Below are 24,977 nucleotides of genomic sequence, written 5' to 3' on the forward strand. Positions count from 1 at the left end.
AAATATTGATATTATTGAATAGTATTCCATCAATCGTACATGCAAGATGCATGAGTAGAACAATAGTAAACCTCTAGATGAGAGACTTGTCCTTCCTATCTTCTTATAAGCTGGAGGAAAACAAAGAGCATTTTAAAAATAAAAGTATAATCCAATGAAAGCTGAGTATGTTTAGTCCTATCAAAGATGCTGACTAAATATGGAATTGCTGGGTTTTATTTTATTTTAGAAAATTTATATTGCTGCCTGCTCACACATGGTGATTCAAGGTGGCTTACAGGGATATAAAAACCATGGAAAACAAAAATAAATTAGTAAAATAACACACACCCAATAACACGCATTCATACAAACTATTTAATGGACTCCGTCCTGCTCTAGGTTCCCCAGGCCCGCTGACAGAACGTCTTCAGCACCTTCCAAGAGTGTTAGAGTGGGGGGGGGGGCAAGTCTAATGTGTGTGGGAATGATGTTCCAGAGGAGTCACCCAGAGAAGGCCCTTCTCCTAGATCCCGCCAGATGTATCTCTCTAGACTCGCAACACTGCCTCCCTGCTCTAATGGGTCGGGGAGATGAGGCCAGCAAGAGACCGTCCCTCACATACCACTGTTTTGAAGTTTTACTAAGTTTACTATTTTGGAGGGAAAGTATCCTGCACAGATGTTAAGGTTAAAAGAATATGGTGCATTGCTATTTGTTTTGGGGAATTTTTTTTTTTAGAGATGCAAACATTGGTGTAGTCTTCAAGCGTATGACAATGGGCATTCCAGAGATAATGAGTTAAGTGAGATAGCAATAGCACCTAGACTTATATATTGCTTTCTAATGCTTTACAGCCCTCTCAAAGCGGTTTGCAGAGTCAGCATATCGCCCCCCCAACAATTTGGGTCCTCATTTTACCCATCTCGGAAGGATGGAAGGCTAAGTCAACCTTGACCCTGGTAGGATTCGATCTGCCAAATTGCAGTAGGGCTTGCAATACTGCAATGAGATGCTGCCCATTCAGTCAAGTCACTGTAATTCGTGTCCATAGACACCCCTTTTCTCCTTGGAAATTTTGTATACCAGCTGGGATTTTGAAGTGTCAGACTTTTCAACTGTGTAGATAAAATCCAGGGGTAGAAGAAAACTTATGTCTTCCAAATTCTATACACATGAATGGTGGCATGCAGGGAATTTTAAATCTTTCTTATTACTAGTAAAGTCACCAATTTCAAAAGCCTGAATAACCCTAAGGTCTAAGATGCCCAGAAATAACAAAAAATAATAAGTATCTAGTCAGCAGTCCAAAGTCTTCATAAAATTTTTATTTGCCTAGAAATCAAACTAGAAATACACAATAGTTTTACATTACTATTGATAGCAGAAAAACAGTTTAAACGATTCCTTATTTTTCAATAAACACAAACCAAATGCAGGCATAAAGGAAGTTTATAGGCCTGATATTTTACATAAGTGCATTCATTTGAACACATTTTGAATCCCTATTCAGATCTTCTAACTTGGGAAAACATGGGACAAAACTGACAGGGATGCCATTGCTGGCATATGCACTTTTAATTTTTTTCCAATATACATTTGTAAGCCTTATTCTATTTAGTTGCTAATATATAGTGAATACAAAACATAATACATAGTAACATTAACTCAAGTGTGCAAAACTTACATAAGTTACAAGTTAACTTGCAACAAATGTAGATACAATCCAAGCCAAAAAAAAAATACAACTGTTCACATAAAAAAAATATCTAAAACATCATTTAACAAGATATTGTATACATTGAACTGTAATTAAGCATTGCTCTTAATATAGAAACTGAACATAAAGACTTGAGTTTACTACACTAAAGTTTGTTACTTCTCTGGACCATTTGCCCAATATGAGTACGTATGCTAATGAGTACGTATATTAATGATCCTTATTTGCTATTTGCAAAAATACCTTGCAGTTATTAGAAAGATTATTTTCCAATATTAAGTTGTCTGAACATATAACATCAACTTATTTTTAAAGCTGAATTTGTTCCAATATTTTAAATTACATATCCATCAGAGTCCTGATTTCATTCATTTTTGTTTCACCAGTAGAAGATTTTTTGGTTCCAAAGGCCCCAGCTGCAAGTTCTCTCTTCTTGTTCTGGATCTTAAGCATATTTTCTTCAACAGAATTCTTTACAATAAACTAGAACAATTTTTTTTAAAGGTAAAGCAAAATAATTATTTTAAAAGTAAAGCAAAACAAACAAAAATAACAAAGCTTAACTCAAGGCACTTGAAAAAGAATTATAAAATATAGATGTATTATCCTACAAAGTAGCAATTAAACCAATGCTAGAAGTTACTGAAAAAATATTATTTGTTTTCAAAAGAGCAACCATGTTATTTTTGGAGGTGCAGATTGTTAAAATAATGGTAAGCTCACCTTGGTGATGATAACATCCTGTTTCTGCCCAAGTCTATGACATCTATCAAAGCACTGATCCTCCGCAGCAGGATTCCAAGCCTAAATTGTACACCAAGAAATATGTATTCATATCTAAATTTCCACAGTACTTACTTGGCCCTGACAAACTAAATTTACATCTTATTTTAGAGTAATGTTAGGAATTTCACAGTATTTTTATTTAAAATTACAACTTTAATAATAAAACCTAATACAAACTAACAAGAAAAAGGCACAGAAAAGAAAAAAAGGAAAAAAATAAATTACTGAATTTAAATAAACGACTTCCCACTTTATCACAATAAGTATAAACAATTTCAATAAGTTACCACCTCTTAAAATGCAACAAATGATCTCTTCTTTCCATATCATAAACAACCATATCATATGCCATAAAAAACCCTTAAAATCTCAAAGTTTACTCCTAATAGTAAAACTCTTACAATTTACCGGAGGGTTATGAGAGATTATAACATATCCCTGATCAAATAAACCATATTATATTTCTCCCTTTTTAACAATCTTGAAGTTTAATCTTTTCAAATAGTGTTAGAATGTGATTATTTTCATTGATATTTATGTGTGTGTGTGCAAGCGCTCAAAAAAATTATTCAAGGCTTTAACCAGCCTCTTCTGTAAATCCAATATAGGAAAATTATCCACAGGTCACTCTTTTAGTTTGTTCTTTGTATATCCCTTTCAATTATTAAGGCATCAGCTGATTTCTTTTGTATGTTCAGTATTGCATTTTTCTCTGTCGTTCCTCTGCTTATATTTTAAATCTAGGTTCAGATAAGTCTCAATCTTGTTAGGTAGAACTTCATCTTCCATAAGACATTTTAAGCATTATATATAGAGACCGACTCTCTTAAAATTAACTTCCAATATGTCTAATGATAAAAAAATGTTTATTCTGCATTTAAGTGTTCTTCTCCTTTAATTGTAACCTTTCATTCATCTGGTTCCCTCTACTGTCCATACCCCAAAATCCCATCCTATCACTTAAAAAAAAAGAATTCAAAAAATATGATTAATTCCAACAAAATTGTTCAAATCCATCTGGACCATTGGTGACTTTCTAAAATTGAAGTTCTCATCACCCTTTTGCCATTTATCCCACACACAGAGATGTTTTAAGTCCTTAACCTTATATTTAAAGCTTCTGTAAGTATTGATGTTTTCAGACTTGTCAATCCAAAGGTTCTTAATAGCTAAAAAGCAGTTAATAAGCAATTTTCAAAAAGTGATTAGAAAAGGAAGTATGTGAACCCAGTGTTGTTTTAAAAGTGCCAACCATGGTTTCACCTCATCTCCTTGTCCTGGTCAAAACCAACAGGATTTCTGTCTTGCTGTCTCCTTGTAAGGAGCAGTTATCTGAAGCACTTATGGGTCATCTCCTTGTCCAGAAAGGAATTCTGAAGAGCCAGTCTATTTGCAGGTTTCGTTTGTTGTGATTGCTGGTTCCACTTATAAACTTTTAGTCATTTCTTCTTCAGAAACTTTTTTTTAAATATATATATTGTCAGGTTTCCAAGTGATTAAATCCATTTAAAAGAAAAGAACAAAGTCCATCTTCTGAGACAATTTCTTTTATTTAGGAAAGCATCAAATTTGCAAAGTCCGTGGTAATTCCAAATCTGACACAACCCAGAATTACCCCACAGTATGAGAAGTTAGAAACAACCCCCCAAAGTCACATTCTCCAAGAGAAGTAATTCAATGTTGCTTGATGTCATAAATCTCCACCTCAAGGGTCCTGAGCACTGACAGCTCATTTTCCCACGGGAAGAAGAATCACCTAGCCTAAACAACTCTATCTCCACACCTATCCCCTTAAGAATGTGGCAAGCCGGAAACCCTTCCCCCATGACTGCCAGAGAAAATAAGAAAAAGAATATATATTACGCCTAACTAAAATGGCTACACATGTCAATTTAGGGCTTGACATATACTTTTTATGTTTTATAGATAAAACACAATGCCTATTCTTATGTATATTACATCTTCTTGCATTTCAATTTCAAGTAATTATCATTATTGGGTGGGGGCAGGGACAAACATTCCATTTCCATGATAATAGATAATAATTCAGGTTTTAATCCTAACACAGCCAAATTGAAGTTGCTCCCTCCTCCCCAATACTAGAAGTAGCCTGCAAATAATTTCTTCATTCCTGTTTAAGTGTCTAAATAAGTTGTATGGAATATTAAATGTCAAATTCATTGAGCAAGGATTTTATACTTACAGGATCCATTAAAAATACCCGGGAAGCTGCTGTCAGATTCAAACCAACTCCACCCGCTTTCAGTGATAACAACATTACAGTTGGAGACCCAGTTTCACTGTTTTGGAACTGCTGAATTGCTTCTACTCTTTGTTTCTGGTTCATAGACCCATCAAAACGGACGAAGACAAATCCAGATTCCCTGGGAAACAAGAGCAGCATGTTACACAAGAGTCAGTTTATTTATATTCTGATCCTTAGAATGTTTTCATTTTAAAGTTTTTTCTAAGTCATATTTTATTATTATTAAAATACACATGCTGCCCAACTGCCAGTGACTCTGGGCAAGGTTTTCTAATTTTTTTAAAAAATTAAATTATTCTTGGATAATTTTATTAAAGAACACATCTTACTTACTTTAGTGGAGTTTCTATTACAGACAGAAATTTTGTGAACTGTGAAACAATTAAACTCTTAATAGCTGGATTTTGTTTTCTTAGCTCAATCAAAGCATGCATCAATGCATTGACCTGAAAGACAAAATATTTTTTTACATTTGTTTGTTTTTTCATTATCCATGAAGTCCATGCACATCTTCTGTCTTATTTGTCAGCCTAATGTGATTTCATTTTCTACCTCTAAATATCCTTGTCAAATAACAGAAAATTAGATTTCCCAAATTAATATCGAAATGATTTGAAGTCTGGAGAGAAAACTAGTTTCTTTTATAGAAAGTTATAATTCAGAGATCTAAATTCTTAAACCTGAGAAATAATTGATTCATATATTAATGCTATATAGAATGGTTTTTGAAAAGTAATAATTGTGTTACAGAATCAGGCAACTTTACATATTTTTGTTCAGATGTCTTATCACAAAGTTGGAAGGTGCCATTTAAACTAATACAAAAATCCAACTCCTCCCCTTAACTTAGAAATATATGCAGACAAGCCACTGCAAATCTTTGAAAGTTTTCATAGCATTTTCTAAGGAATACTGCTGTTTTTATTTCATTATTGATATTAAGGAAGACTGAACACTCCAGAAATCCCAGTCATTCTGCATACATAACTACCAGCATCCCGATATGGCTTATACTAACTACTGGTACTTACCATTACCTTCCCAGTACTTTCCCTCCCTCTTCTAGATTGTTGCCATACCAAATATTCTAACACCTCTCTCTTTCCCACCCTTTTTATATCTTCCTAGTATCTTTCCTCCTCTTCCCCCTCCCACCATTTTAAGCTACCGCTGCCAATTGTCTATGGTGTTTTTCTCATTCTTATGCTTAACTCCTGGACCACTCTGTTGGAACAGCTACATTCTGATCAAATCATATTAAACACATATATTTTCTTTTGAGTATGACCTATTCCAAACAATCTGTTGTACATCATGATTAATCATTAATTGACACATCATTGATTGTCTCTTTTGAATTTTAACTAAATTTCAGTCAAGAGAATCCAGACATTAAAGTTCTAGTCAGACTGGCTGCAACTAAAAACAAGTTCACAACTGTAATACCAGAATAGTTAAAGTAACAACAAGGCAAAGGCAGGAAATTGGCAAGACTGTCTGAATCAATGCCATCAACCTTTGTGCCATACTGAATAGCAACTTGCTTATGCAGCAGAGTTCTACTGCATCAATTTGGAACTGTTTATGGTCATGAGAAAGATCATTTAAGTTAGCATTTAAAAAAAAAAATATCTACAAGACAGTTTAAATTTGCTCCAACATTGAAAGGTTCCTCCCCATCGTAAATGCAGTCCCCAGCTACCTCTTTAACCATTGCTCAGAGGAAAATGAAATACCCATTTAACTGACTGAATTCAAAACCTCCAGTTTCTAAATAATTTATGCAAATGTACTATTTGAAATGCAATAGTTCGATGTACTTCAGCACACTTTTTGTGAGGCAGACACACACACATAAATAAAATGTAAGATTTACCTTTGAACTAGATGCCCATTGCTGTTTAGTATGTTTTTCATCATGAGTTTCTTCCAAATGGCATTCTATTAAATGTTCTGATGAAACTTTATTTCTACAAAGAGGACATCTTGCATATTCCTGAAAAACAAAACTATTTATTGTAAAAATGCATACAACTGGAAGCAATGATTGTTTAAGAATTGTTTGCATACCCACATTTCTTAAATATTTTAACATGTAATTTGCTCAAAGAATGCATAATTAAGTTGAAAAACTAATTTTACCTGGAATTAATGTTACCCCACTGAAACAGAAACTTTGAATAATAGTAAAAAATGTGGCATTCGTGGCTGTTTTTCAACCTACCACTTTCTAAAAAATTTAATGCTTCCCAATATGAGTTAAAACAAAAAAACCCTAAAATATAAAAAATGGCTACATTCTTTAAAAGGTTTAGAATGATTTTAATTAAACAAATACAACTTTGAGCCATATTAGGCCTGAAAAAAATTACCCTTGCTTTAGGGTATGAAAAGCCTGTATCTATAATCTCTGTAAGAACATGTATATCCTATTAAGGCACTCTTCTAGGTGTACTTAAGTGGGTGACAAGATTGAGGATGTGCCTATTTTTCCTTCCCGTGCTCGTTCCCCCACCCCCAATATTAAGGGATAATTTTTGCAGAGAGAAATTTTTTCCTATGGCTAGATTCTCCCTGCATCTTCCTTATTACATATGCAGGAAAACATCCTAAGGATTAGCAACAGAATTGTGAAGCACAGCCTCAATCTTTCTCTCAATCTTTCTCTCTCCTTGTATATTTATGAGTGCAATTAATATCTACATATAGCCAGAGTTTCAAATAATTCCTGCCCCCTCCAAAGTTTAAAGTAAACATGTGTATTAAGACTAGAAAGAGTCAACCCAATATATATTTGTGCTGCCTCAGAAGACAATTATTCCAAGAGATTATATGAATTTTTAACCTAAAGTATGGAGGTATAACAACCCTTTTTCCCTCCAAGAAAGTTTAGCTGGCTGACAAGATATAGTTGCACTGCTTTAAAATGTGTTCATGCAGAAACTTAGTAGTTGATCTAATAGCAATTTTGTTTTCAAATTCTCAGGTAATTCTGTACAGACAGAAATATGTTTAAAATAATTAGAGCTATGGATAAATCATCTAAATAACATTTAGAATCAGATGATACATCATTAGTTTAACTTATATAACTTTAAATATTACATATAAAAATGCCAAAAAAATTATATATTAAGTTCATTGTGAAAGTAGCATAGAACAGCAGTCCCCAACCTTTCAGGCTCCACAGACGGGCAATGGCAGCAGGGATAGTTTCCGTGGGCAACCTAATCCCGTGCTTTGTGTGCTTGCCTGCCGCTTGAGCGGCTCAGTTCCCAACAGTCCATAAACCGGCACCAGTCAACAGATTGGGAACCCCAACCATAGGACACTCACTAGAGAACATTCACATTAGTGTGAGCAGAAGAAAATAAAAGCCCTAAATACTGTCTACTTATCTTGGGCTAAGGCACATCACACTGAAATAATTTGTGCAAGTGACTGATGGTGATAACTTGCCTTTTCTCTTTGGATGACTTCGCAAATGCAGGTCTTACAGAACACATGGGCACAGTGTGTTATCATCGGAGCAGCCAGCGAATCCAAGCAAATAGCACATTCTTCATCTGATCCAGAGCTTAGAACTAACTTCATCTTCTGTATTAATATGTCACGGAATTCTTCAGAAGTACCTACACATTAAAAAGAAATACAGCAGACAGAGCTTGTAAGCTATGTATATATTAGGACTGTGCAATGCTTCAGATTAAATTCCAAAAAAGATCTTTTGGAATTCAGTATTTGTTCTCTGATTCTCAAATCACAATGCTTCCTCTTCTGAACTGAAACAATGCACAGCCCTGATACATATGCAATTACAAAGTATCACTCTATTATATAACAGCTAATTAAAAAAAATCAGGTTACATGTCTTCTGAATTGTTAAAATGTACTCACTCTCTAGAGAACTGGATTGAGAGACACTGGAGCAGAGAGATGGGTGACAGCACAATTGTCTCAATCTGAGCAAAGCACCAAGAACATCTGCATAGTGGGCCAAAACGCTTCCCTCAGCAAAATACCTAAGGAATAATTTTGATAGTAAAACAAAGGTGATATAATAGAATTTTTGCAAATTCTATTTACTGGATCAAAATTATTGCAATTATTTGCAAAATTCTAGTCCAATGAAATAATTTTGATCCAGTAAATCAAGCATTATTGTTTTCTTACCAGCTCTCACATCTTAAAACAAGCCTGTTCCCATTATATTCACATTAAGAAATCTTTGGTTTTATCACTGAGTACAATCTAGGTCACTCTATATAAATTGTGCTTCATTTTTTAGATTCCATTTTGCTTCATCTTTCATAATGAACACCACAGATAGCACATAATATAATAGATGCATAACATAATACTTAATAGAGCTTACAATTTTGTTTTGACATCCACCAACAAAACACATGGGCATACGCAAACCATTTAGCAGGAAAAGATTATAAAATTGAACCAATCAATGGTGGATTAAGGCTAACTGGTGCCCTAAGCATTGACAAATCTTGGTGCCCCCCCCTCCTTTGTACATCCTGTACAAAAGAAGCCAAGCTTAGGCTACATAAAAGTTTTTGTGGTGCCCTAAGCACGTGCTTAGTCTGCTTAATGGTTAATACACCACTGGAACCAATGAATCACAGCCTAATTAAAGTATACAATGCAGATAGTCCTCAACCAAAAACAGTTTCTGTAGTGACTGTTTTGACATTACTGAAAAAAAATGACTTAAGACTGTTTTTCACACTTACAGCCATTGCAATATCCTATTAAGAATTGCCTGGCTAAAATTGCTATCACATTTAGAGAAAAGTTGTATAAAATTACAACTGTGCAACAATTGATTAGAATAAATGAATGTTTCTATAGTCTTCATAGTTTACTTTAATATGGTCACGTATTAGTCATATTACCAACGTTTTCTCCAAAAAGATTTCCTCTTATTCTTGATAAAATCCACGTCTTTATATAAATGAGAATTTAATATGGGTAGTGGAATATATATATTTTTCCATTTAACAGCCCACACTGTTTACCTGCTTATAGCAGCTTTAGTCTCGTTTTTCACAGAGTGATAGACGGCATTCTCTTCATCTGTAAGTGTAATATGCTGGATAAATACTTTACGTTCTGGGAGCTTCAAAACTGGCTTCCCATTAACTTTGCTTGTTTTAGTTCTTCGAAGAGTAATGCTCTTAATTAGAGATTGTAAACGCCTAGGAAAATATGGAAATATTCAAACAACATATAATAATCATATCATACAGAAAATATGGAAACATTCACAAAACCTATAATAGCAGACATAAATATGGAAATATTCACAAAACAATATATAATGTTATACACAGTCGCATATTTTCTAAATGTTACCTAAACCTGAAGATTTTAACACTTAAAGGTATTTTTAAAGAATATATTAAATGCTAACAGTACTAACTTATAAATGTATTGTGCTAATATTTATAGAATATCTAGAATATATTAGATGTAGTTTATACTTAAGCCCTCTTTCATCTCCCATAGTGACAGGCCGCTGGATTGTTCTCTGCCACCACAGTCTGTCTGTAAAAGGCTTCAACTTTAAGAAGGAAAGGAGAGACCATAAGTCCTTTAAAGAATTTTGAATAGGTGTGCCTAAAACAAGGACAGAAAAAAATATGCTGTGCATCATGCTTACTCAGTTTAGGTAAAATAAGTGTTTGGCAAAAAAAAAAAGTATCTCATACACCACTCCTCACTCAGTGACCAGGCAATGCGAGCATAGCCTTCTTACTGAGGCTGCCTCACACCATTGTCTGACCCTTTCTCCTATAGAGAAGGATGCTTCCCCAAAAAATGCAAGATTAGATGGCCAAGTGAGCTTGGTGAGCAAGTGGGAGAATGAGGCTGTCTTGCTGAAGCATAGCAGCCTTGCTTACTCTGGTGGGCTGGGTAGGTGATGAGGCTTCTCAGGCACAGCAGCTTTCTGTGAATTAGTGGGGCAGTGGGTGGCTGAAGTCAAGGGTGTGGCAGATAGGCAAATAGGGAGAGGTACAGGTGCTTTCCAAGTGCCTGAAATGTTATCACATGATTGGGGTGGGTGGGTCTGTAACAGTCATTACTTTGGACACTTGAACAAGTCCTTTTGTTTATTCCTATTGTAATTTAAAATAATTGCTGAACAAATTGTAAAAGTTGAGGACCACTGGCACAAGACTGAACTGAACTTCTGCATCTTATCATTCCTCAGATTTGTATATATGTATGGCACTTCATATTCTCAAAGAGAAGAACAATGAACAATGGCTAGGAGGATGCAACCGTCTGTTTAGACAATGGTTCCCAACCTGGTATATACTGCAATTTTGAATCTACAGCATAAATACCTGTCAAGATCCATCTTCTTTGTGCATTCAGATCTAGAACAGCTTTTGTCTGTTGAGCATTTGGATTTCGTATTGTATGACCTTCATCCAACACAATTCTCAGCCATTTTAATTTATGTAAAGGACTGTTATCTCTGGTCTGGAAAAATACATTTTAGCCATTTTAGTATTTGAAATAAATAAAATGTTGAACAAGCATTTGGGGGTGAGCTTTTTGTTGTTCTTGCTGTTACTAAAAAACACACAAAGATAAGAAATATATATTTTTTATTTTTGACAACTTCATCAGAAAAGTATTTATGATTTTACAAAGTGGAAGAGGGAAAAATGTATTGGCTATTTTGGTACCTGAACTAAATAAAATGTTGAACAAGCATTTGGGGATGAGGTCTTATTTAAAACAGAGAGAAGAAACTTTGACAATTTTATCAGAAGGATATTTATGATTTTACGAAGTGGAATAAGTGTATGAATTAAGTGGCCATATTAATATATTTAGTAGCACTCAAACTAAAGTAGCACTGTCGTGATTTTAAAAAGTACGAAACTAAATTCAGCACAAGCAAAAGTCTCATTTGTATGAATGTTATATTACTTCTCTTTTCTAAAGGAAAAACTCTTGGAATTTTCCAATATACTCACCCCATAGTCAGTAGCTAAAACATTGTATGTTGTTAAGACAATATCCTGCTTGGAAAGTACTGTCAGATCTTTGTTCCGTTCCGAGCCATAGTAAACATAAGTATTCAACAGAATATTTGGATCAACATGTTGTTCAAGTTGGTCCTAAAATGAGAATTGACCAAAAAGTAAAATTAATTGACTGCCATAAATTTTATAGCCTGCAAATTTTGCTCTAATCTTTGGTATATTAAGTTTCCAAGTACAAAAAAATAGGTTATACAGGGATAATTATTCACCTAACACCGATTTATTTGCTGTCAGTTGTTTCTTCAGTTATGATTCCAAAGGAATGCATTTATATTAGTTTTAATATATCACATTTGTGATGATCCCCTCAGGCCTTGTACTGAAGAAAATTAAACATGATGTGCCCTTCCTTCAAGTATAGGGGTTAAGAGCTTTAGTTGCTTTGGTGAAAGTAGAAATTGCATCATCACCATCTTATCCTACGTTTTTTACATGTAATTCAAAGTTCTTAGGATGCTGAGTCTGACTATTATAGGTCAGGGAATGACAACAAGCTGGGCATGGCCATCCTGGCCCCCTGAAGTCAAACACAACCCTAATGTGGTCCTCAATGAAGTCGAATCTTACACTCTGATCAAGATAGCCTATGTGAATATGAGCTATTCATCTTTCCAATAATTTGTCCACTGGTTGGGGTTGTTAACAGAAGTGCTTAAAAAGACTATATCAATTTATAATGGAATAATCTGTTACCCAACAGGCAGGTGCAGATATATGTTGAAACAGAAGTGTTTAAAAAGGCTATATACCAAATTATAAGGGAATAAATAGTTACCCAACAGCCAGATACAGATATATGAGTCATATATACTCTGGTCATTATTTCACTGGGTCTCTACATTTTGCACTAGCAGAAAGACCTTTTATGAAGCTCAAAGTCCTTTTTCATTGATTTGTTACTCACTACACTCCATATTCTTCCCCCAAAATTGCTCTAAGAACTGGTATAATTTATGGTACAACACAAGAGACTGTACTACATACATTATGTTGTCAAAGCAATATTCGGGTTGAAAAAGAATTTAAAGAAAAAAACAGTATTTTACTTAATTCAATGTAGAAAAATCCTCATTCATTTAAGAGTTGCAACCTATAAACATTAGGAAATACGAACTATGTAAACTATAAACTTACAATCCAGTTACTTAGGACAGAAACAGGACAAATGATCAGCGTTCCTCTAACATTATCAACTTCATTTTTCTTTGGCTGTACAGGAACATCATCTTGGAGAGAAGGAAAACATACAATTATCAATTTGAAATATGCTATGGTATTTACAGTGTGTGTGTGTGTGTGTGTGTGTGTGTGTGTGTGTGTGTATACACACATCACACACACAGAGTCCATTTAGTGTTACTCAGTTAAAGAATAAATACATACTAGTAAGAATATATTCCTACTCCAAGCATATCATCTACAATCCTTTTGATACTTGTTTTATATTTACCCATTGGAATTCTTAAGAAATATAAAATGCAACTATTCATTCTGCGCTGTATACTAACTACAAATTTAGTTTTCATATTTGAATAGTTTTTTGCTTAGCCTTTAACAAAAGAAACATGTAATGTAAATTTAAAATCAAAGATTTACATGCCTTTTATTTACGTCATTTATATAGACAGCTTTGGTGTAACATTAATATCTCAATTTATACATTGCACGAAGTCATGGTTTTCTTTTATCATAGTTGATGAAAACGTTAAAATAGTAACACATACAATAGATCCATCCATGATTCAGGCTAATGATCAATTAGCCATTGTTACAAGAAGCCCAGCTGTATGCTGCAGTGTCTGCCTGGATCCTTATCCCCAAGCAATGAGGCCCCCAAATCACTATATATAAGATGGAAGAAGGCAATGGACATCTTGTACATTTTGCTAAAAGCAGTCAGATACAGGAGTACAAATGAAAACTGGAAGAAATAAATAAACTGTGGTTAACTCCTTTGACTGAGCATGCAGAATCAGAGCTGAAGTAAAAAAGAAACTTGTTCTAGCTCATGATTTGCAACTATGAATAAAGTAGTTAATTGGTTAAATAATTAAATTAATTTCAACAAATCCAGTTGATTTGTATCCATCTCTTTATAATAAGCAGTATTTCAAGACCTTCAGGATGACTATAAGCACTATTTAATCCAATTTTAAGTCACTTATTTCTTCCTTCGTGCCTAATTTAGACTAAAAGACTTCAAGATCCCTTCCAATTCTGTTATTCTGCAATCCCACAACAATGGTCAGTAAAGTTTTAAAAAGTAACTTAGTATTACCAGATTACCAGATGATTTTTTCCTAAGGAATCAGGAGAGAAGAAACAGAACGGTCAAGTATTATTACCTAGTTTTCTTTTCCTTGCTCTTAATTTTGGTTTTTTCCCTTTAGCTGGAAAACAAAACATGTTATCATAATAAGTAAAATTGGAATGATACTATGAAAATAATAGAATCAATAATAACTGTAACTCACTTTTTATTTGGTCTGCAACTTCCTGCTCATTTTCTGTGTCACTGCTTATTGTGCACTTTGATTTCTTGCCCATAACTCTAAAGCACCAAAAGTGAGGGTGAGAGAGGGGAGAAAAATAATATTCTGTATGTTCATATCCAACTGGGTTAAGCTAGACTTGTTCAATCTATTAAGAAGGTTAGTGACCTAAAGGAGACCTATCTGAAAAAGATGAGCGGTTAAAAATTGGATGGATGGATGGATAAAATAAAGCAGGGTTGACTAAAACCATCTTGCCAGTCACTCTTTAGGCTTGGAACTGATAGTTGACAGGTGTGAAATTAATTCCCCAAAACTGGACATTCTCTCCCCTCTCCCTCCCCATTTTACAACAAAAAGTAATCTCTGTAGTATATTGCTGCCAAATATTACTGAATTCTAAACTTCAACAGTTCCAAAACTATAAAACAATGAAAAGGATATTGCGATCTATAATTCACCAATAGGCAGAAGGCAACAAGTTGCAGAGACTAACTTATTTTAGGTACAAGCCACAGTCAAAACTAATCACAATATGTTAGGAATCATTAGGTATGTCTGTACTATATACACTTAGCACAATTAACTTAACTCATGGCTTACTCCAATAATTCAACTTTCTGAATTAACATATCACAATGAACCTTACCACTAATCATATAGTGAAGATATATATTCATTGGTTCAATCATGAAATACAGCCAGCTATTTTTGTGTGTATATTCTTCAAAACTTCAAACATAAGAAGTGTGAGGACATCTGGCACAATTGCATATTTGCCCCCTGGAATAGCATTCCTCAAGATATATAGAAAGGTTGTACGGCTCTCACCCTTTGAATATTCGGTAAGTCTCTTAATACTTTGCTCTATTCCCAGATTAGGGTATTTATGGACCTTGAAAGTTTTTTTCCTGGATTTTATCTAGGTGGTTTTATTCAAATAATATCCTTTTTAAATTTCACATTCTTTTAAACAATGTAAAGTTGGCCAGGGTGTTGGACTCAGGCAACTTAAAAATCCAATATATTAAATACATAAATGAGCATACATAAGTATTTGTTTAGAAATGAAAGAAAAACATAAAAGAATTTTCATTGAATTCTAATTTAAAAAACAAATATTTGTCCTGGATACCATATTTTTATGATTAAAAACTTCATTTCAGTTTAAACATCTAAACACCTAACTACTTTAATGAGCAAGAAAGGGGTATTTATGCAATATTCATATTTTGAATATGTTTCAAAGCATGCACATTCCTTAATAGAAAGGGAAAAAAATCTACCTTTTTGGATAGGACCTGGAAGATTGTGAGGGAAGAGAGTCACTTTCCTCTTTTGAATTGGAAGCATTCAGCTGCAAGCCACAATTGGGTGCTTATGAGGGGGGAAAAAGTTTTTGTCTTAGAAGTAAAGCTATTGGAAAACAACAAATGTATTTAATGTAAAAAATAATTTCTCTAATTCGATTTAAGGAATTCAATCCAGACTTGGACATGCTTCAATCTCATTGATTTTAATGAGCTTTAATTTACATGTTAATATCACATGAATCTGAGGCAGATCTGAAATAAATGTTCTCAAATTAGTATATATTACAAATATATAGCATTACAAATTACCTTGCAAGTTCTTTTGTGCAGTAGGAATATGTTTCTAAAGGGTAAAACAGAAGCAAAAAAAGTCATAAAACCAGTTAATATAACTTAAATTCTACATATAATTACTAGTTATTTTTAAAAATACATGAAATGTATTTTAAACAAGTGGCACAAAGCATAAAAGCTTCATAAAGTATAACTTCTGTTAACCTGGGCAGAAGAGATGTATCTATGAAAATGCCTCACACTAAAAATCTGCCAAATATTTTGCTGACGAAAATAACATTTCTGTGCTGATTTATTTCAGTTATTTACCTGGTAATTTTCTATGGTTTAAAATGTCAGCCACAAAACATTAATGGGAGACTACAAAAAAAGTCCAAACAGCTCACAGGTCAAATAAATTATATTCATATTGCCAAACCTTGTTACTAAAAATGAAAAATACCTCACACTTGATATCTGAATACTGTTGTTCCTCTTGCTTTGAATATCTGGATTATTTTTGACTTAAATTATTAACAAAACGATAGACAATAAATATCTCACCTTTTCCATATGATTAATTTTCTTTTCAAGAGGAAGAGGCTTCCCATTATGGAAGTTGGTAAGAATTACTGCAATCATAGTAAGTGTTTTGCCCTAAAATACATTAAACAATTGGTTAGCATTTTTTTTCATAAAAGCAGAGTTGGAATCAGTTTTTTAGATCTCTGAGTCCAACCCCTGTACATTTAAGAATCCAAATCAAAGTGTTCTTGATGGATAACTGGCCACACCCTCATGCAAAAGAATTACCAGTCCCATATCATCTGCCAATATTCCTCCGAGCACATTTTCTGGTCTATTTCTTTCAGCAAAATGTATAATTGTATTGTAGAAGAAGTTATTTCGTTCTTCCCAAAATGGAGGAAGATCGTTATTGTTTTCTCGCAAAATCATCCAAGCTAAAGCTTGCTTCTGGTGTGGCAGTAAAGGAGTCAAAACAGCCTAGAAAACAAAGATTCCATTTTAAATATTTTTTTCAGAGCAAAAGCTACAACTTGCATCTGTTCATTTTTTCACTGTTATTTTCTGCCTTTTTATCTGACTTACTTATTTGTAACTAATTAATTATTAATCATTTCATTCATTGGCAACAAGGTAATGGGCCAGCCACTTCTCTCAGTCCTAGGAATAAAGCAGTGGCAAATCATCTCCAAAAATCTTGCCAAGAAAATACAGGCACTCATCTAGGCTGTTGCTAGCAGTCAAAACTGACCAGAAGACACCCCTTCCCCAAAGTCATGTATTCAGTACTGCATTAACCATGGTGATTTATTCAAATTACCTTTGCTGCTTCCATTTCACAGGTCTTATTATCTTCTTTCAAGTCTTCAAAAAGTTTGTCAAATTCGGTTTTAAGCTAAAATGTAGGATAATATACAAATAGCTTTACAATATGAAGTTTATATTATAAAATGTCCTCATCAAACACATTCTTCAACATTTTTATATTTTAAAGAAGCATTTAAACTGCAAATTAACAGCTCTATATTACACACTGCTATTTCACTTTGAGTGGTAAAGTGAGACTGAGGAAAGGAAAATATTAAAATTGTAAATTAAAGTTAAAATGGGCAGTTTTATCATACTAGAAACTGTAATTTCAAATCTACTGGCAAGGTGGATGGACACAAACATTATTGGGGGTCACAATGTTCCTTATCAGAACAAAGTAAACCTGACCATCCTCAACCTAACACTATTCACTTGCTGACTGACCTGACGACACTGTTTTCTTCAGACAGAGGCAGAGCAATGCAGTGTGACCATTCCATGCCTTTCATTGGTCAAAGAAAGGGAAATGATATTGCACCCAGCAGACTTGACATTCCCTGTCCTACTACTTCTTCTAAGCACACAATGCTATAAAGCCACCTATGCAGTAACTCAGAGCCAAAAGTTGCTTGGCTCCAAGACTGTGATGGGGTAGTGGTTAGAATGCAGTATTGCAGCCTGGCTCTGCCCACTGCCCCAAGTTCGATCCTGAGGGGCTGACGTTTAACTCAGCCTTCCATCCTTTTGAAGTTGATAAAATGAGAACTCAAATTCTAAGGGACAATACGCTGACTCTGTAAACCGCTTAGAGACTGCTGTAAAGCACTATAAAGCAGCATATAACTCTAAGTGCCATTGCTATTCTTATAACAAGCATGAGTAGTGATACCTGTTCAGTTGTCATTTGGATAGCACCATGGCTTGGAGCATTGTAACGTGTTCTACCTCTGCCAGATGTCCTGCCAGTCTCAAAACCAAACCCTGAAACTAAATGCCATTGATGAGAACTAGTAAATGTTTGGAAGTTATATTCAGCTTTTTTTTATTTACATGAGAAAGTCCTTCCTATCTTGATTAATAATAACATAAGTTTTAACTTACATTTTCCTGGAGGTGCTAACTTTAATCCGTGCATTTTTAGTCTTTCTAGAAGCACTTGCTTATTCTCTTCTTTTCCCCAAAAGCTCAATTGCACTGGCATAGTGAAAGCATTATCTGCTCCATGAGGAACAACCCTAAGAGAAAAAAAATAGCAATGATATTATATTACGTATTTGTATTTCCCTTTATAGAAAGAGCTCAGAAAAACATACATTAGGGCAGTGCTAATCATTCAAGGAGGTGCAGCAGGTATGTGGAAGCGCTTACATTAAACTGTTAAAGCAGCATATTAACATTTCTTCCAAAGGATTTACACAGCTCTAAAATAACATATTTATCTCCCCTTTTGCTGCTTTATTATTTCAAGTATAATGGAACAGGTTGAGAAATAGTGACTTGCACAAAAGCTTAATTACTGGCTGGCAATTGGAATCCAGATATTTAAGGCTGTTTCCCAAAAATAAATATTATACAATTTTGGCAAATATTTCCTGGATAGTGTAAAAAAAACCCAGTAATAATGAAAAAGGAATTAGCAGATAAAAGGGAAAACTAATATTACAAAAATTGAGATTTTTTTAAAAAAATAACAAATGTCCATGCAAAATGGAGGAAGGAGTACTATATACATCATCTCAACAAAATACATACTAATAAACAAATTTAGTTAATTAAAACACAACTATATTTCTATACAACTTCAAAGTACTCAACTTACACCTTCTTTCAAAAGGACAGAAAAGTCAGTGACCAAAATACTGAAACGCAAAAATCAACAAATTACAGCAGAAACAATGGAAATAAAATCTTGCTTTTAATTGCTAACATTAATTCTGCAATGTTTAATAGAACCTATAAAGTATTTTATATAAAATCAAAATGCCATTGATATATTTTATGCCACATGATCACATTTTAGCGTATGTACATCATACAAACACACACATAATAGTAAACATGTACAAAACAGTGCTATAAACCAACAGCTAGCATGTGTCAAAGATGGTTTGTTAAAAGGCAACTGAACTAGTTTTTTCCTTGAGAAAGATGATGTTCTGTTTTTCATCAAACAAACTTCATCAGTTCTAAAGGCAGGATGGGAGGAGGAATGGAAGGATTATATTTCTTAACAGTCACCTGGTCTTTAGCATTCTCTGGGAGAGACACTGAGGCCACTTGAGGGTGTGTTTATGTGTCTTCAGGGTCACCAGAATCTGAGTGCAAATGGGTGTGGAATCTTCTTGGAATTGCTGAATGGACGGAGGTGGTATCTGAGAAGGGTGGGTGGCATCAGTATTGCATCCCTCCCATGCTATTGATCTCCTGCCTACAACACAATCCTTTCAGCAGTTGCAAGAAGATTCCACACCCAAATTTGCATTTAGATTCAGGTGACTCTGAGGGCACAGATAAACCCTCAAGTGCTCTCTGAGTGCTAACCACCACATGGATGTGGATGAAGACCAGATGACTGTAAATAATCTTTCCATCTACCACCACCCATCTAGTTAGAACTCATGAAGCTTCTTAGATGTGTCATCTTCCTCAAGGGAAAAATGTAGCCCAATTGCCTTTTGAAAAAACCCCTTTGATACAACCATGACCTGAATGATTGAGAATCTCCACTGATGACAGACAGTATAAACTGGAATTTTAGTCCTCTTTTAGACACTACACTAAATATAAATATATGTGTTTAAACTAGCAATTAGCTTAAAGATGCAATAAGAGGGCTTCCATTACTGAAACAATAGCAAACTTCTGTTTTGCCATGTTTAACTACTCAATTGCTGATCAAGAACATTATTTTATTTTGGGGGGAAATATTATTCAAAATGAATTCTTACCCTTCCACTACAGCCAATTTGTTGTCCATGATATAAGCCAAGCAAGCTGCCAGTTCTTTTTTTATGTGGCCTACTTGATCACCATTCATATTGTTTACTTTTATAGCATTCTTATCATATGGATTATTAGGTTCTCGCTGAAGAGCCACCATTTCATCATTATTGACCTGTAAAATTAACATTTGCAATTAAACCAGTCACAAAGGCTACTAAACTATTCTGAAACAGGTTTAACCAAAACAGTTTTATCTTTAAATAATAGAGTCTATCCAAAAGGCCCTACTTTTGGCTATTCTTTGCCATCCAATCTAATTTGTGGAATCACAAACAGGACCTTTCAAGCTTATCTTACTCCATGGGATTACTGGTACTGGAGAAGCAGTGCTTAATTACTGTATTTTTCAGACTATAAGACACACTGGACCATAAGACGCATCTAGGTTTAGAGAAGGAAAACAAGAGAAAAATAGTTTCCCTTTGCGCATCCCATTTTTGCCCTCCCCTGCATCCAAAAACACTCTGCAGGCCAAAAACGACCCTTTTTTTTGGCCTCCAGAGGCCTCTGCGGGTTGAAAACGGGGAGGGGGAAAAATGGAACTCACGGGGGCGTCTAGAGCTGCTCGTGGGGTATATCTGCTGCTGTTATTAAGGAACTCCTGGCAGCCTTAGCGTCATCTTTGCTTTGCATAATGCTATTCATGAAATGCGTTTAGCCCACAATCAAGCTTCAAATTTATTGGACTGCTCATTGTCTCTGAATCCAAAAGAATGAATTGTCTGAGCACCTGATCACAGCCCTGACATTTGGCAAAACACACCATAGCTATGTCTAGTCCATGAATTGATCCAGTATTTCAAAATATTAATTTTAAACACAGGGTTCGTATCACCAGTTTTCATCATTCTGAACTTACCACACCAGCATAATATCGTAAACCAACCACACTTCCTCGCAAAGTTCCAAATAACACCGCTGAATCTATATCTTCATCAATCCCTGAAGTAACAATTCCCATAATATCTTCTAAGCTGGGATAAAGTTCAGGGGTAAAAACATTGTAATGCCTGTCTGCATTCAAAGCAGGATCCAATTCCCATGAGAAGTCTCTAAAAGAAAAAAAACATGGAGCAGAGCAGTTAAAACATTTTTTATGTAGAAGTTATTTTAGATCTTCCAAGGTTTGAATTTGAGAACTTTTTAAAAGCAAACTCATTAATCACTCTCGTTATTAGATAATTAAATTAGTAATTATACTTATTTTTCTCCAGGTATCTCATCAAGTACCTTACCTTGTTTTACAGGAAATTAAAGTTAGACCACATCACTACTTGGATGGGAGACCACCAGGGATTTCCAGGCAAAAAGAGGGGTGTATACGTATCTGCATGTATGGAGTAGCTTAGTCTAGAATGCTCAGTTTCATAGTTGAACCATTTCTAATTTTCATGACTGATCCAATTTTATGACCTTGTTTGCAGTGGTCATTAAATGGACAATGTGGTAATTAAATCAACACCATAGTCGTTAACAAAACCAATTGTTCACTATAAGAACAGTTTTACCAAAAACTAGAAGTAAACTGTTTATGGCAAAACTATCGTTTAAAACTCAGTCATGTGACTGCATCATGATGCAAACAACCTAAACGGAGCCCAGTTGCTAAATGCCCAAAGAATGATCATGTGGCTGGAGGGAGGCATGAGTGTTGGAACTTGAATTCGGATCATAAATACTCCAAAGGAGATAACTACCTGTAGAACTGTTGTTGTTCCCAGTTGCTGCTTTGTGAACATCCTAGACAGACAAAAAAAAAAAAATAACTTCCCATCTCACTAGGGAATTCTGGAAACTTGCCAGACAAATCAGTCATCAACAGACACATAGAAATAAACTACATTTACACACCATTCAAGAGACAATAAAAAGATAAGAAGGAAACAAAAAGACCAGACTACGTGCTCTGCAACAGTCAACTCATCACACAGATAAGTAGAGATTAATACCAAACAACCAAGAATAAAACTATACCCTAATCAAGAAATTACCAAAAAGAAAACGACATCCATACCAACAGGAGAAACTATTACAATAAATATAAACCCCACGTTCATTAGCACTGATGTTATGGAGTTGGGTAGCTTTCTCTTTGCCATACACCAAATTGTGAATTGAGCAAACAGGCTAAAAAAACAATGCAGTGTCATAAAAACCTCTAATTTTACAATGTTAAATTACAAAAATTACAAACTGTATGCTAATGTAACTGCTACATGTTCAACTGACACAAGTTTCAACCTTTTCTACAAATGCAACAGGGAAAAATACAGAAATTGCTAAGAGCTAGGCAGTAGAAGAACAGACCATTTGCTCAATCTCATTTTTTAAAAAGTCCATTGTTTCCTCAAAAATTCAGAGTTGGTGGTGAGAGGATTTTTTAAAAATCTTATTAGCATCTCTGTTATATGTCTCCCAGTCACTCTGGGCTGTCTTGGTTTTATCTTTTTCTCTACCTTTTAACAACTACATGAACATCCTGGGAAATTAATGCACTGATTTGCAGCACTGATGACACTCAGAAAAACATCTAGTTGCGAATATGTGGATATCTATTGGAAACTCTGTCATTCGGGTCATGGCTGTCCCATTGGTACTTTTTTCAAAAGCAGCTAGACTTTTTTCTTGAAGATGCTTCATTTTCACTTCTTATCTAAGAAGCTTCTTCAGTTATGAATTGAATGGTGAAAGATGGAAAGATTTATATTCTTTGCAGTTATTAACAATCTGAGAATGGTTAAGGCCACTGTGATGGCCCATAGTCTCTCAAAATAACCCCAAACATATATTAAAGCCTTCAACTTAACTTCACTGTTTTATTAAGCACAGTTTAAAGTCACAAAAGTAAATAATGAGGCAAACAGAAAACCAAAACAAACCGCATTGATGAGAGTTCCAAAGCAAGCCAAGATAATTATAAACTCCAGGAAAATAACCAAGAAAAGTCCATGGGAAGAACACCAGCAAAGATAAGCCTCTTTCAAGGTAAACACTAATTAACTCCAGCAATTCTAACTACGTAGTTGAAAACTCATATACATAGCTCCTACCTGCAAGCCATGAGGAGGATATGTATCAGCCCTGATACATATGCAATTACAAAGTACCACAAAGTACCACTATAACAGCTAATAAAAAAAATTCAGGTTACATGTTTTCTGAATTGTTAAAATGTACTCTCTCTAGAGAACTGCTCGTGGTAATCTCCTCTTGAGTAGACCTCACTTATCCCTGATCGTCTCCTCCCTGCGTGACCTAGAATGGATAGGGGATGGGCCTGGGTCCTCCTCTGACTGCCCAGCCAGCCTCTGCCCTTCCCCAGCCTCCTCCACCACCTCTGGAGCCACACTCCCACTCCTGTTGACTGTCAGACTCCACCAGGGGCATGACACCAACACTGTCCAGATACCGAGTTAGCTGTCTTCAAAAGCATGATCTTTGTCTTTCGTATGCAAATAGACTGCTGAATCCTATCTTCGTGGGTTTGTTTCCCTATGTTGTGCCATGCATTTGTGAAGTGGTTGTTCTGTTTGTCCAATGAACAGATCTGTACAGCTCTCGCTGCATTGTACTGTATATATTTCGCTTTTTTTTTTTTGCCTTTTTGCTTCTCACCCCAAAAGCTTCTTCGGTTCTGAGTGAATGGTGGAGGGTCCCTTTCAACAGTTGGATCAAGATTCCACAACCATTTAAACTCTGATTCAGGTGACCCTGAGGGCACAGATAAAACCCCAAGTAGCCTTAACGGAGTAGATGACTGTAAGCAATATTCCACTCCACCGTTCAGTCAGAACTGAAAGCTTCTTCGACCCTTCCCCCACACACACTCGGGCTTTGGTTCACGGCCTCAACGGAGCTTTATTCACCACGGAGGAGTCAACTCGGACAAAAGGTTTCGCTTCGTTACATGCTTGGTACCTCGCACTCACCTCAGGAACCTCCAAGCCATCACGACACCAGGCCGCTCCGGACGCTACCAACTCCCAAGGTTTTCTTCAGGCCGCCGCGACTGTTGCAGAGCTGCAGAAGCCGCCCGCCACCTTCGCGTTGCCAGAGAGCATGCGCGCGCCCTCATTTGGTCGAGCCCAGGGACGACGCCTCCAATCGCTGGCATCGTCTCCAAATGTTTGAGCCAATAAGGAACTAAGAGGCAGTCTGTTCGCTGAGTTCCGTATGTCTACGTTTCTATTGGTTGTTTTAAAGTTCATTAGTATCCTGGGGGGCCAATGGGCTTTACGAAGTTGGCGCTGCTGCTGTGAATTAACATACATACATCATACAGCGGAAGAGGCAAGAAAATATTGACTGTCCAAAGAGAAATATGCACATGTCTTGACTGCTCGTTTGTCACATGACATTTATTTATCAGGTTTATAATCCCGTACTCTCGGCGATACACACAATAGGCAAGAATACTAAATACAACACAAAATTCTGATCCAATACAATTCTGACGCGTCACAGTCCCAAAAGCCCTCCGGAAAAACTATCTTAAGGACAAACGGATATGGTTTCTTAGCCGTATTAAATAAATAAAAAATCCATTTTGAATCTACGCAATCTATTTTCAATTCTTTAAACAGGAACCGCTGTATAGTATATAGTAACGTGTAATTAGGAGTTGGAGGTACGTCATGGTTAACTTTTAATAGATAAAAATCACCAATCCACTGCAAAAAAAAAAGCCACATTGGAAACAGTTTACATCCTGCGACGATAACTTTAATGTTAAATAAC

At 35.2% G+C, this 24,977-nt stretch overlaps 1 protein-coding gene across 2 annotated transcripts; it reads right to left on the reverse strand.

Annotated features, from left to right (window-relative positions):
- Positions 1-1,292: 1,292 nt before the first annotated feature.
- Positions 1,293-24,493, reverse strand: HLTF (helicase like transcription factor). Of its 2 annotated transcripts, XM_087933298.1 has the most exons (25): positions 24,170-24,294; positions 21,938-21,980; positions 21,100-21,292; positions 20,186-20,352; positions 18,339-18,472; positions 18,127-18,224; positions 17,248-17,322; positions 16,716-16,907; positions 16,467-16,559; positions 15,939-15,972; positions 15,603-15,693; positions 14,299-14,375; positions 14,170-14,214; positions 12,959-13,050; positions 11,756-11,899; positions 11,114-11,252; positions 10,247-10,382; positions 9,782-9,961; positions 8,649-8,773; positions 8,211-8,383; positions 6,628-6,747; positions 5,085-5,197; positions 4,689-4,869; positions 2,423-2,503; positions 1,293-2,182 (listed from the first exon to the last, which is right to left on the reverse strand). In XM_087933298.1, the coding sequence occupies exons 3-25, from the start codon at positions 21,199-21,201 to the stop codon at positions 2,039-2,041; spliced, it is 2,736 nt and encodes a 911-aa protein (XP_087789424.1). In that variant the 5' UTR covers positions 21,202-21,292; positions 21,938-21,980; positions 24,170-24,294; the 3' UTR covers positions 1,293-2,038. The 2 variants fall into 2 exon arrangements, with proteins under 2 accessions (XP_087789424.1, XP_026557373.2); XM_026701588.2 differs by lacking the exon at positions 21,938-21,980 and having other exon boundaries at positions 24,170-24,493.
- Positions 24,494-24,977: the final 484 nt, after the last annotated feature.

The sequence above is a fragment of the Pseudonaja textilis genome, chromosome 4, assembly GCF_049901715.1.
Source record: "Pseudonaja textilis isolate UNSWEBS1 chromosome 4, rPseTex1.2, whole genome shotgun sequence".
Classification (NCBI taxonomy): Eukaryota; Metazoa; Chordata; class Lepidosauria; order Squamata; family Elapidae; genus Pseudonaja; species Pseudonaja textilis.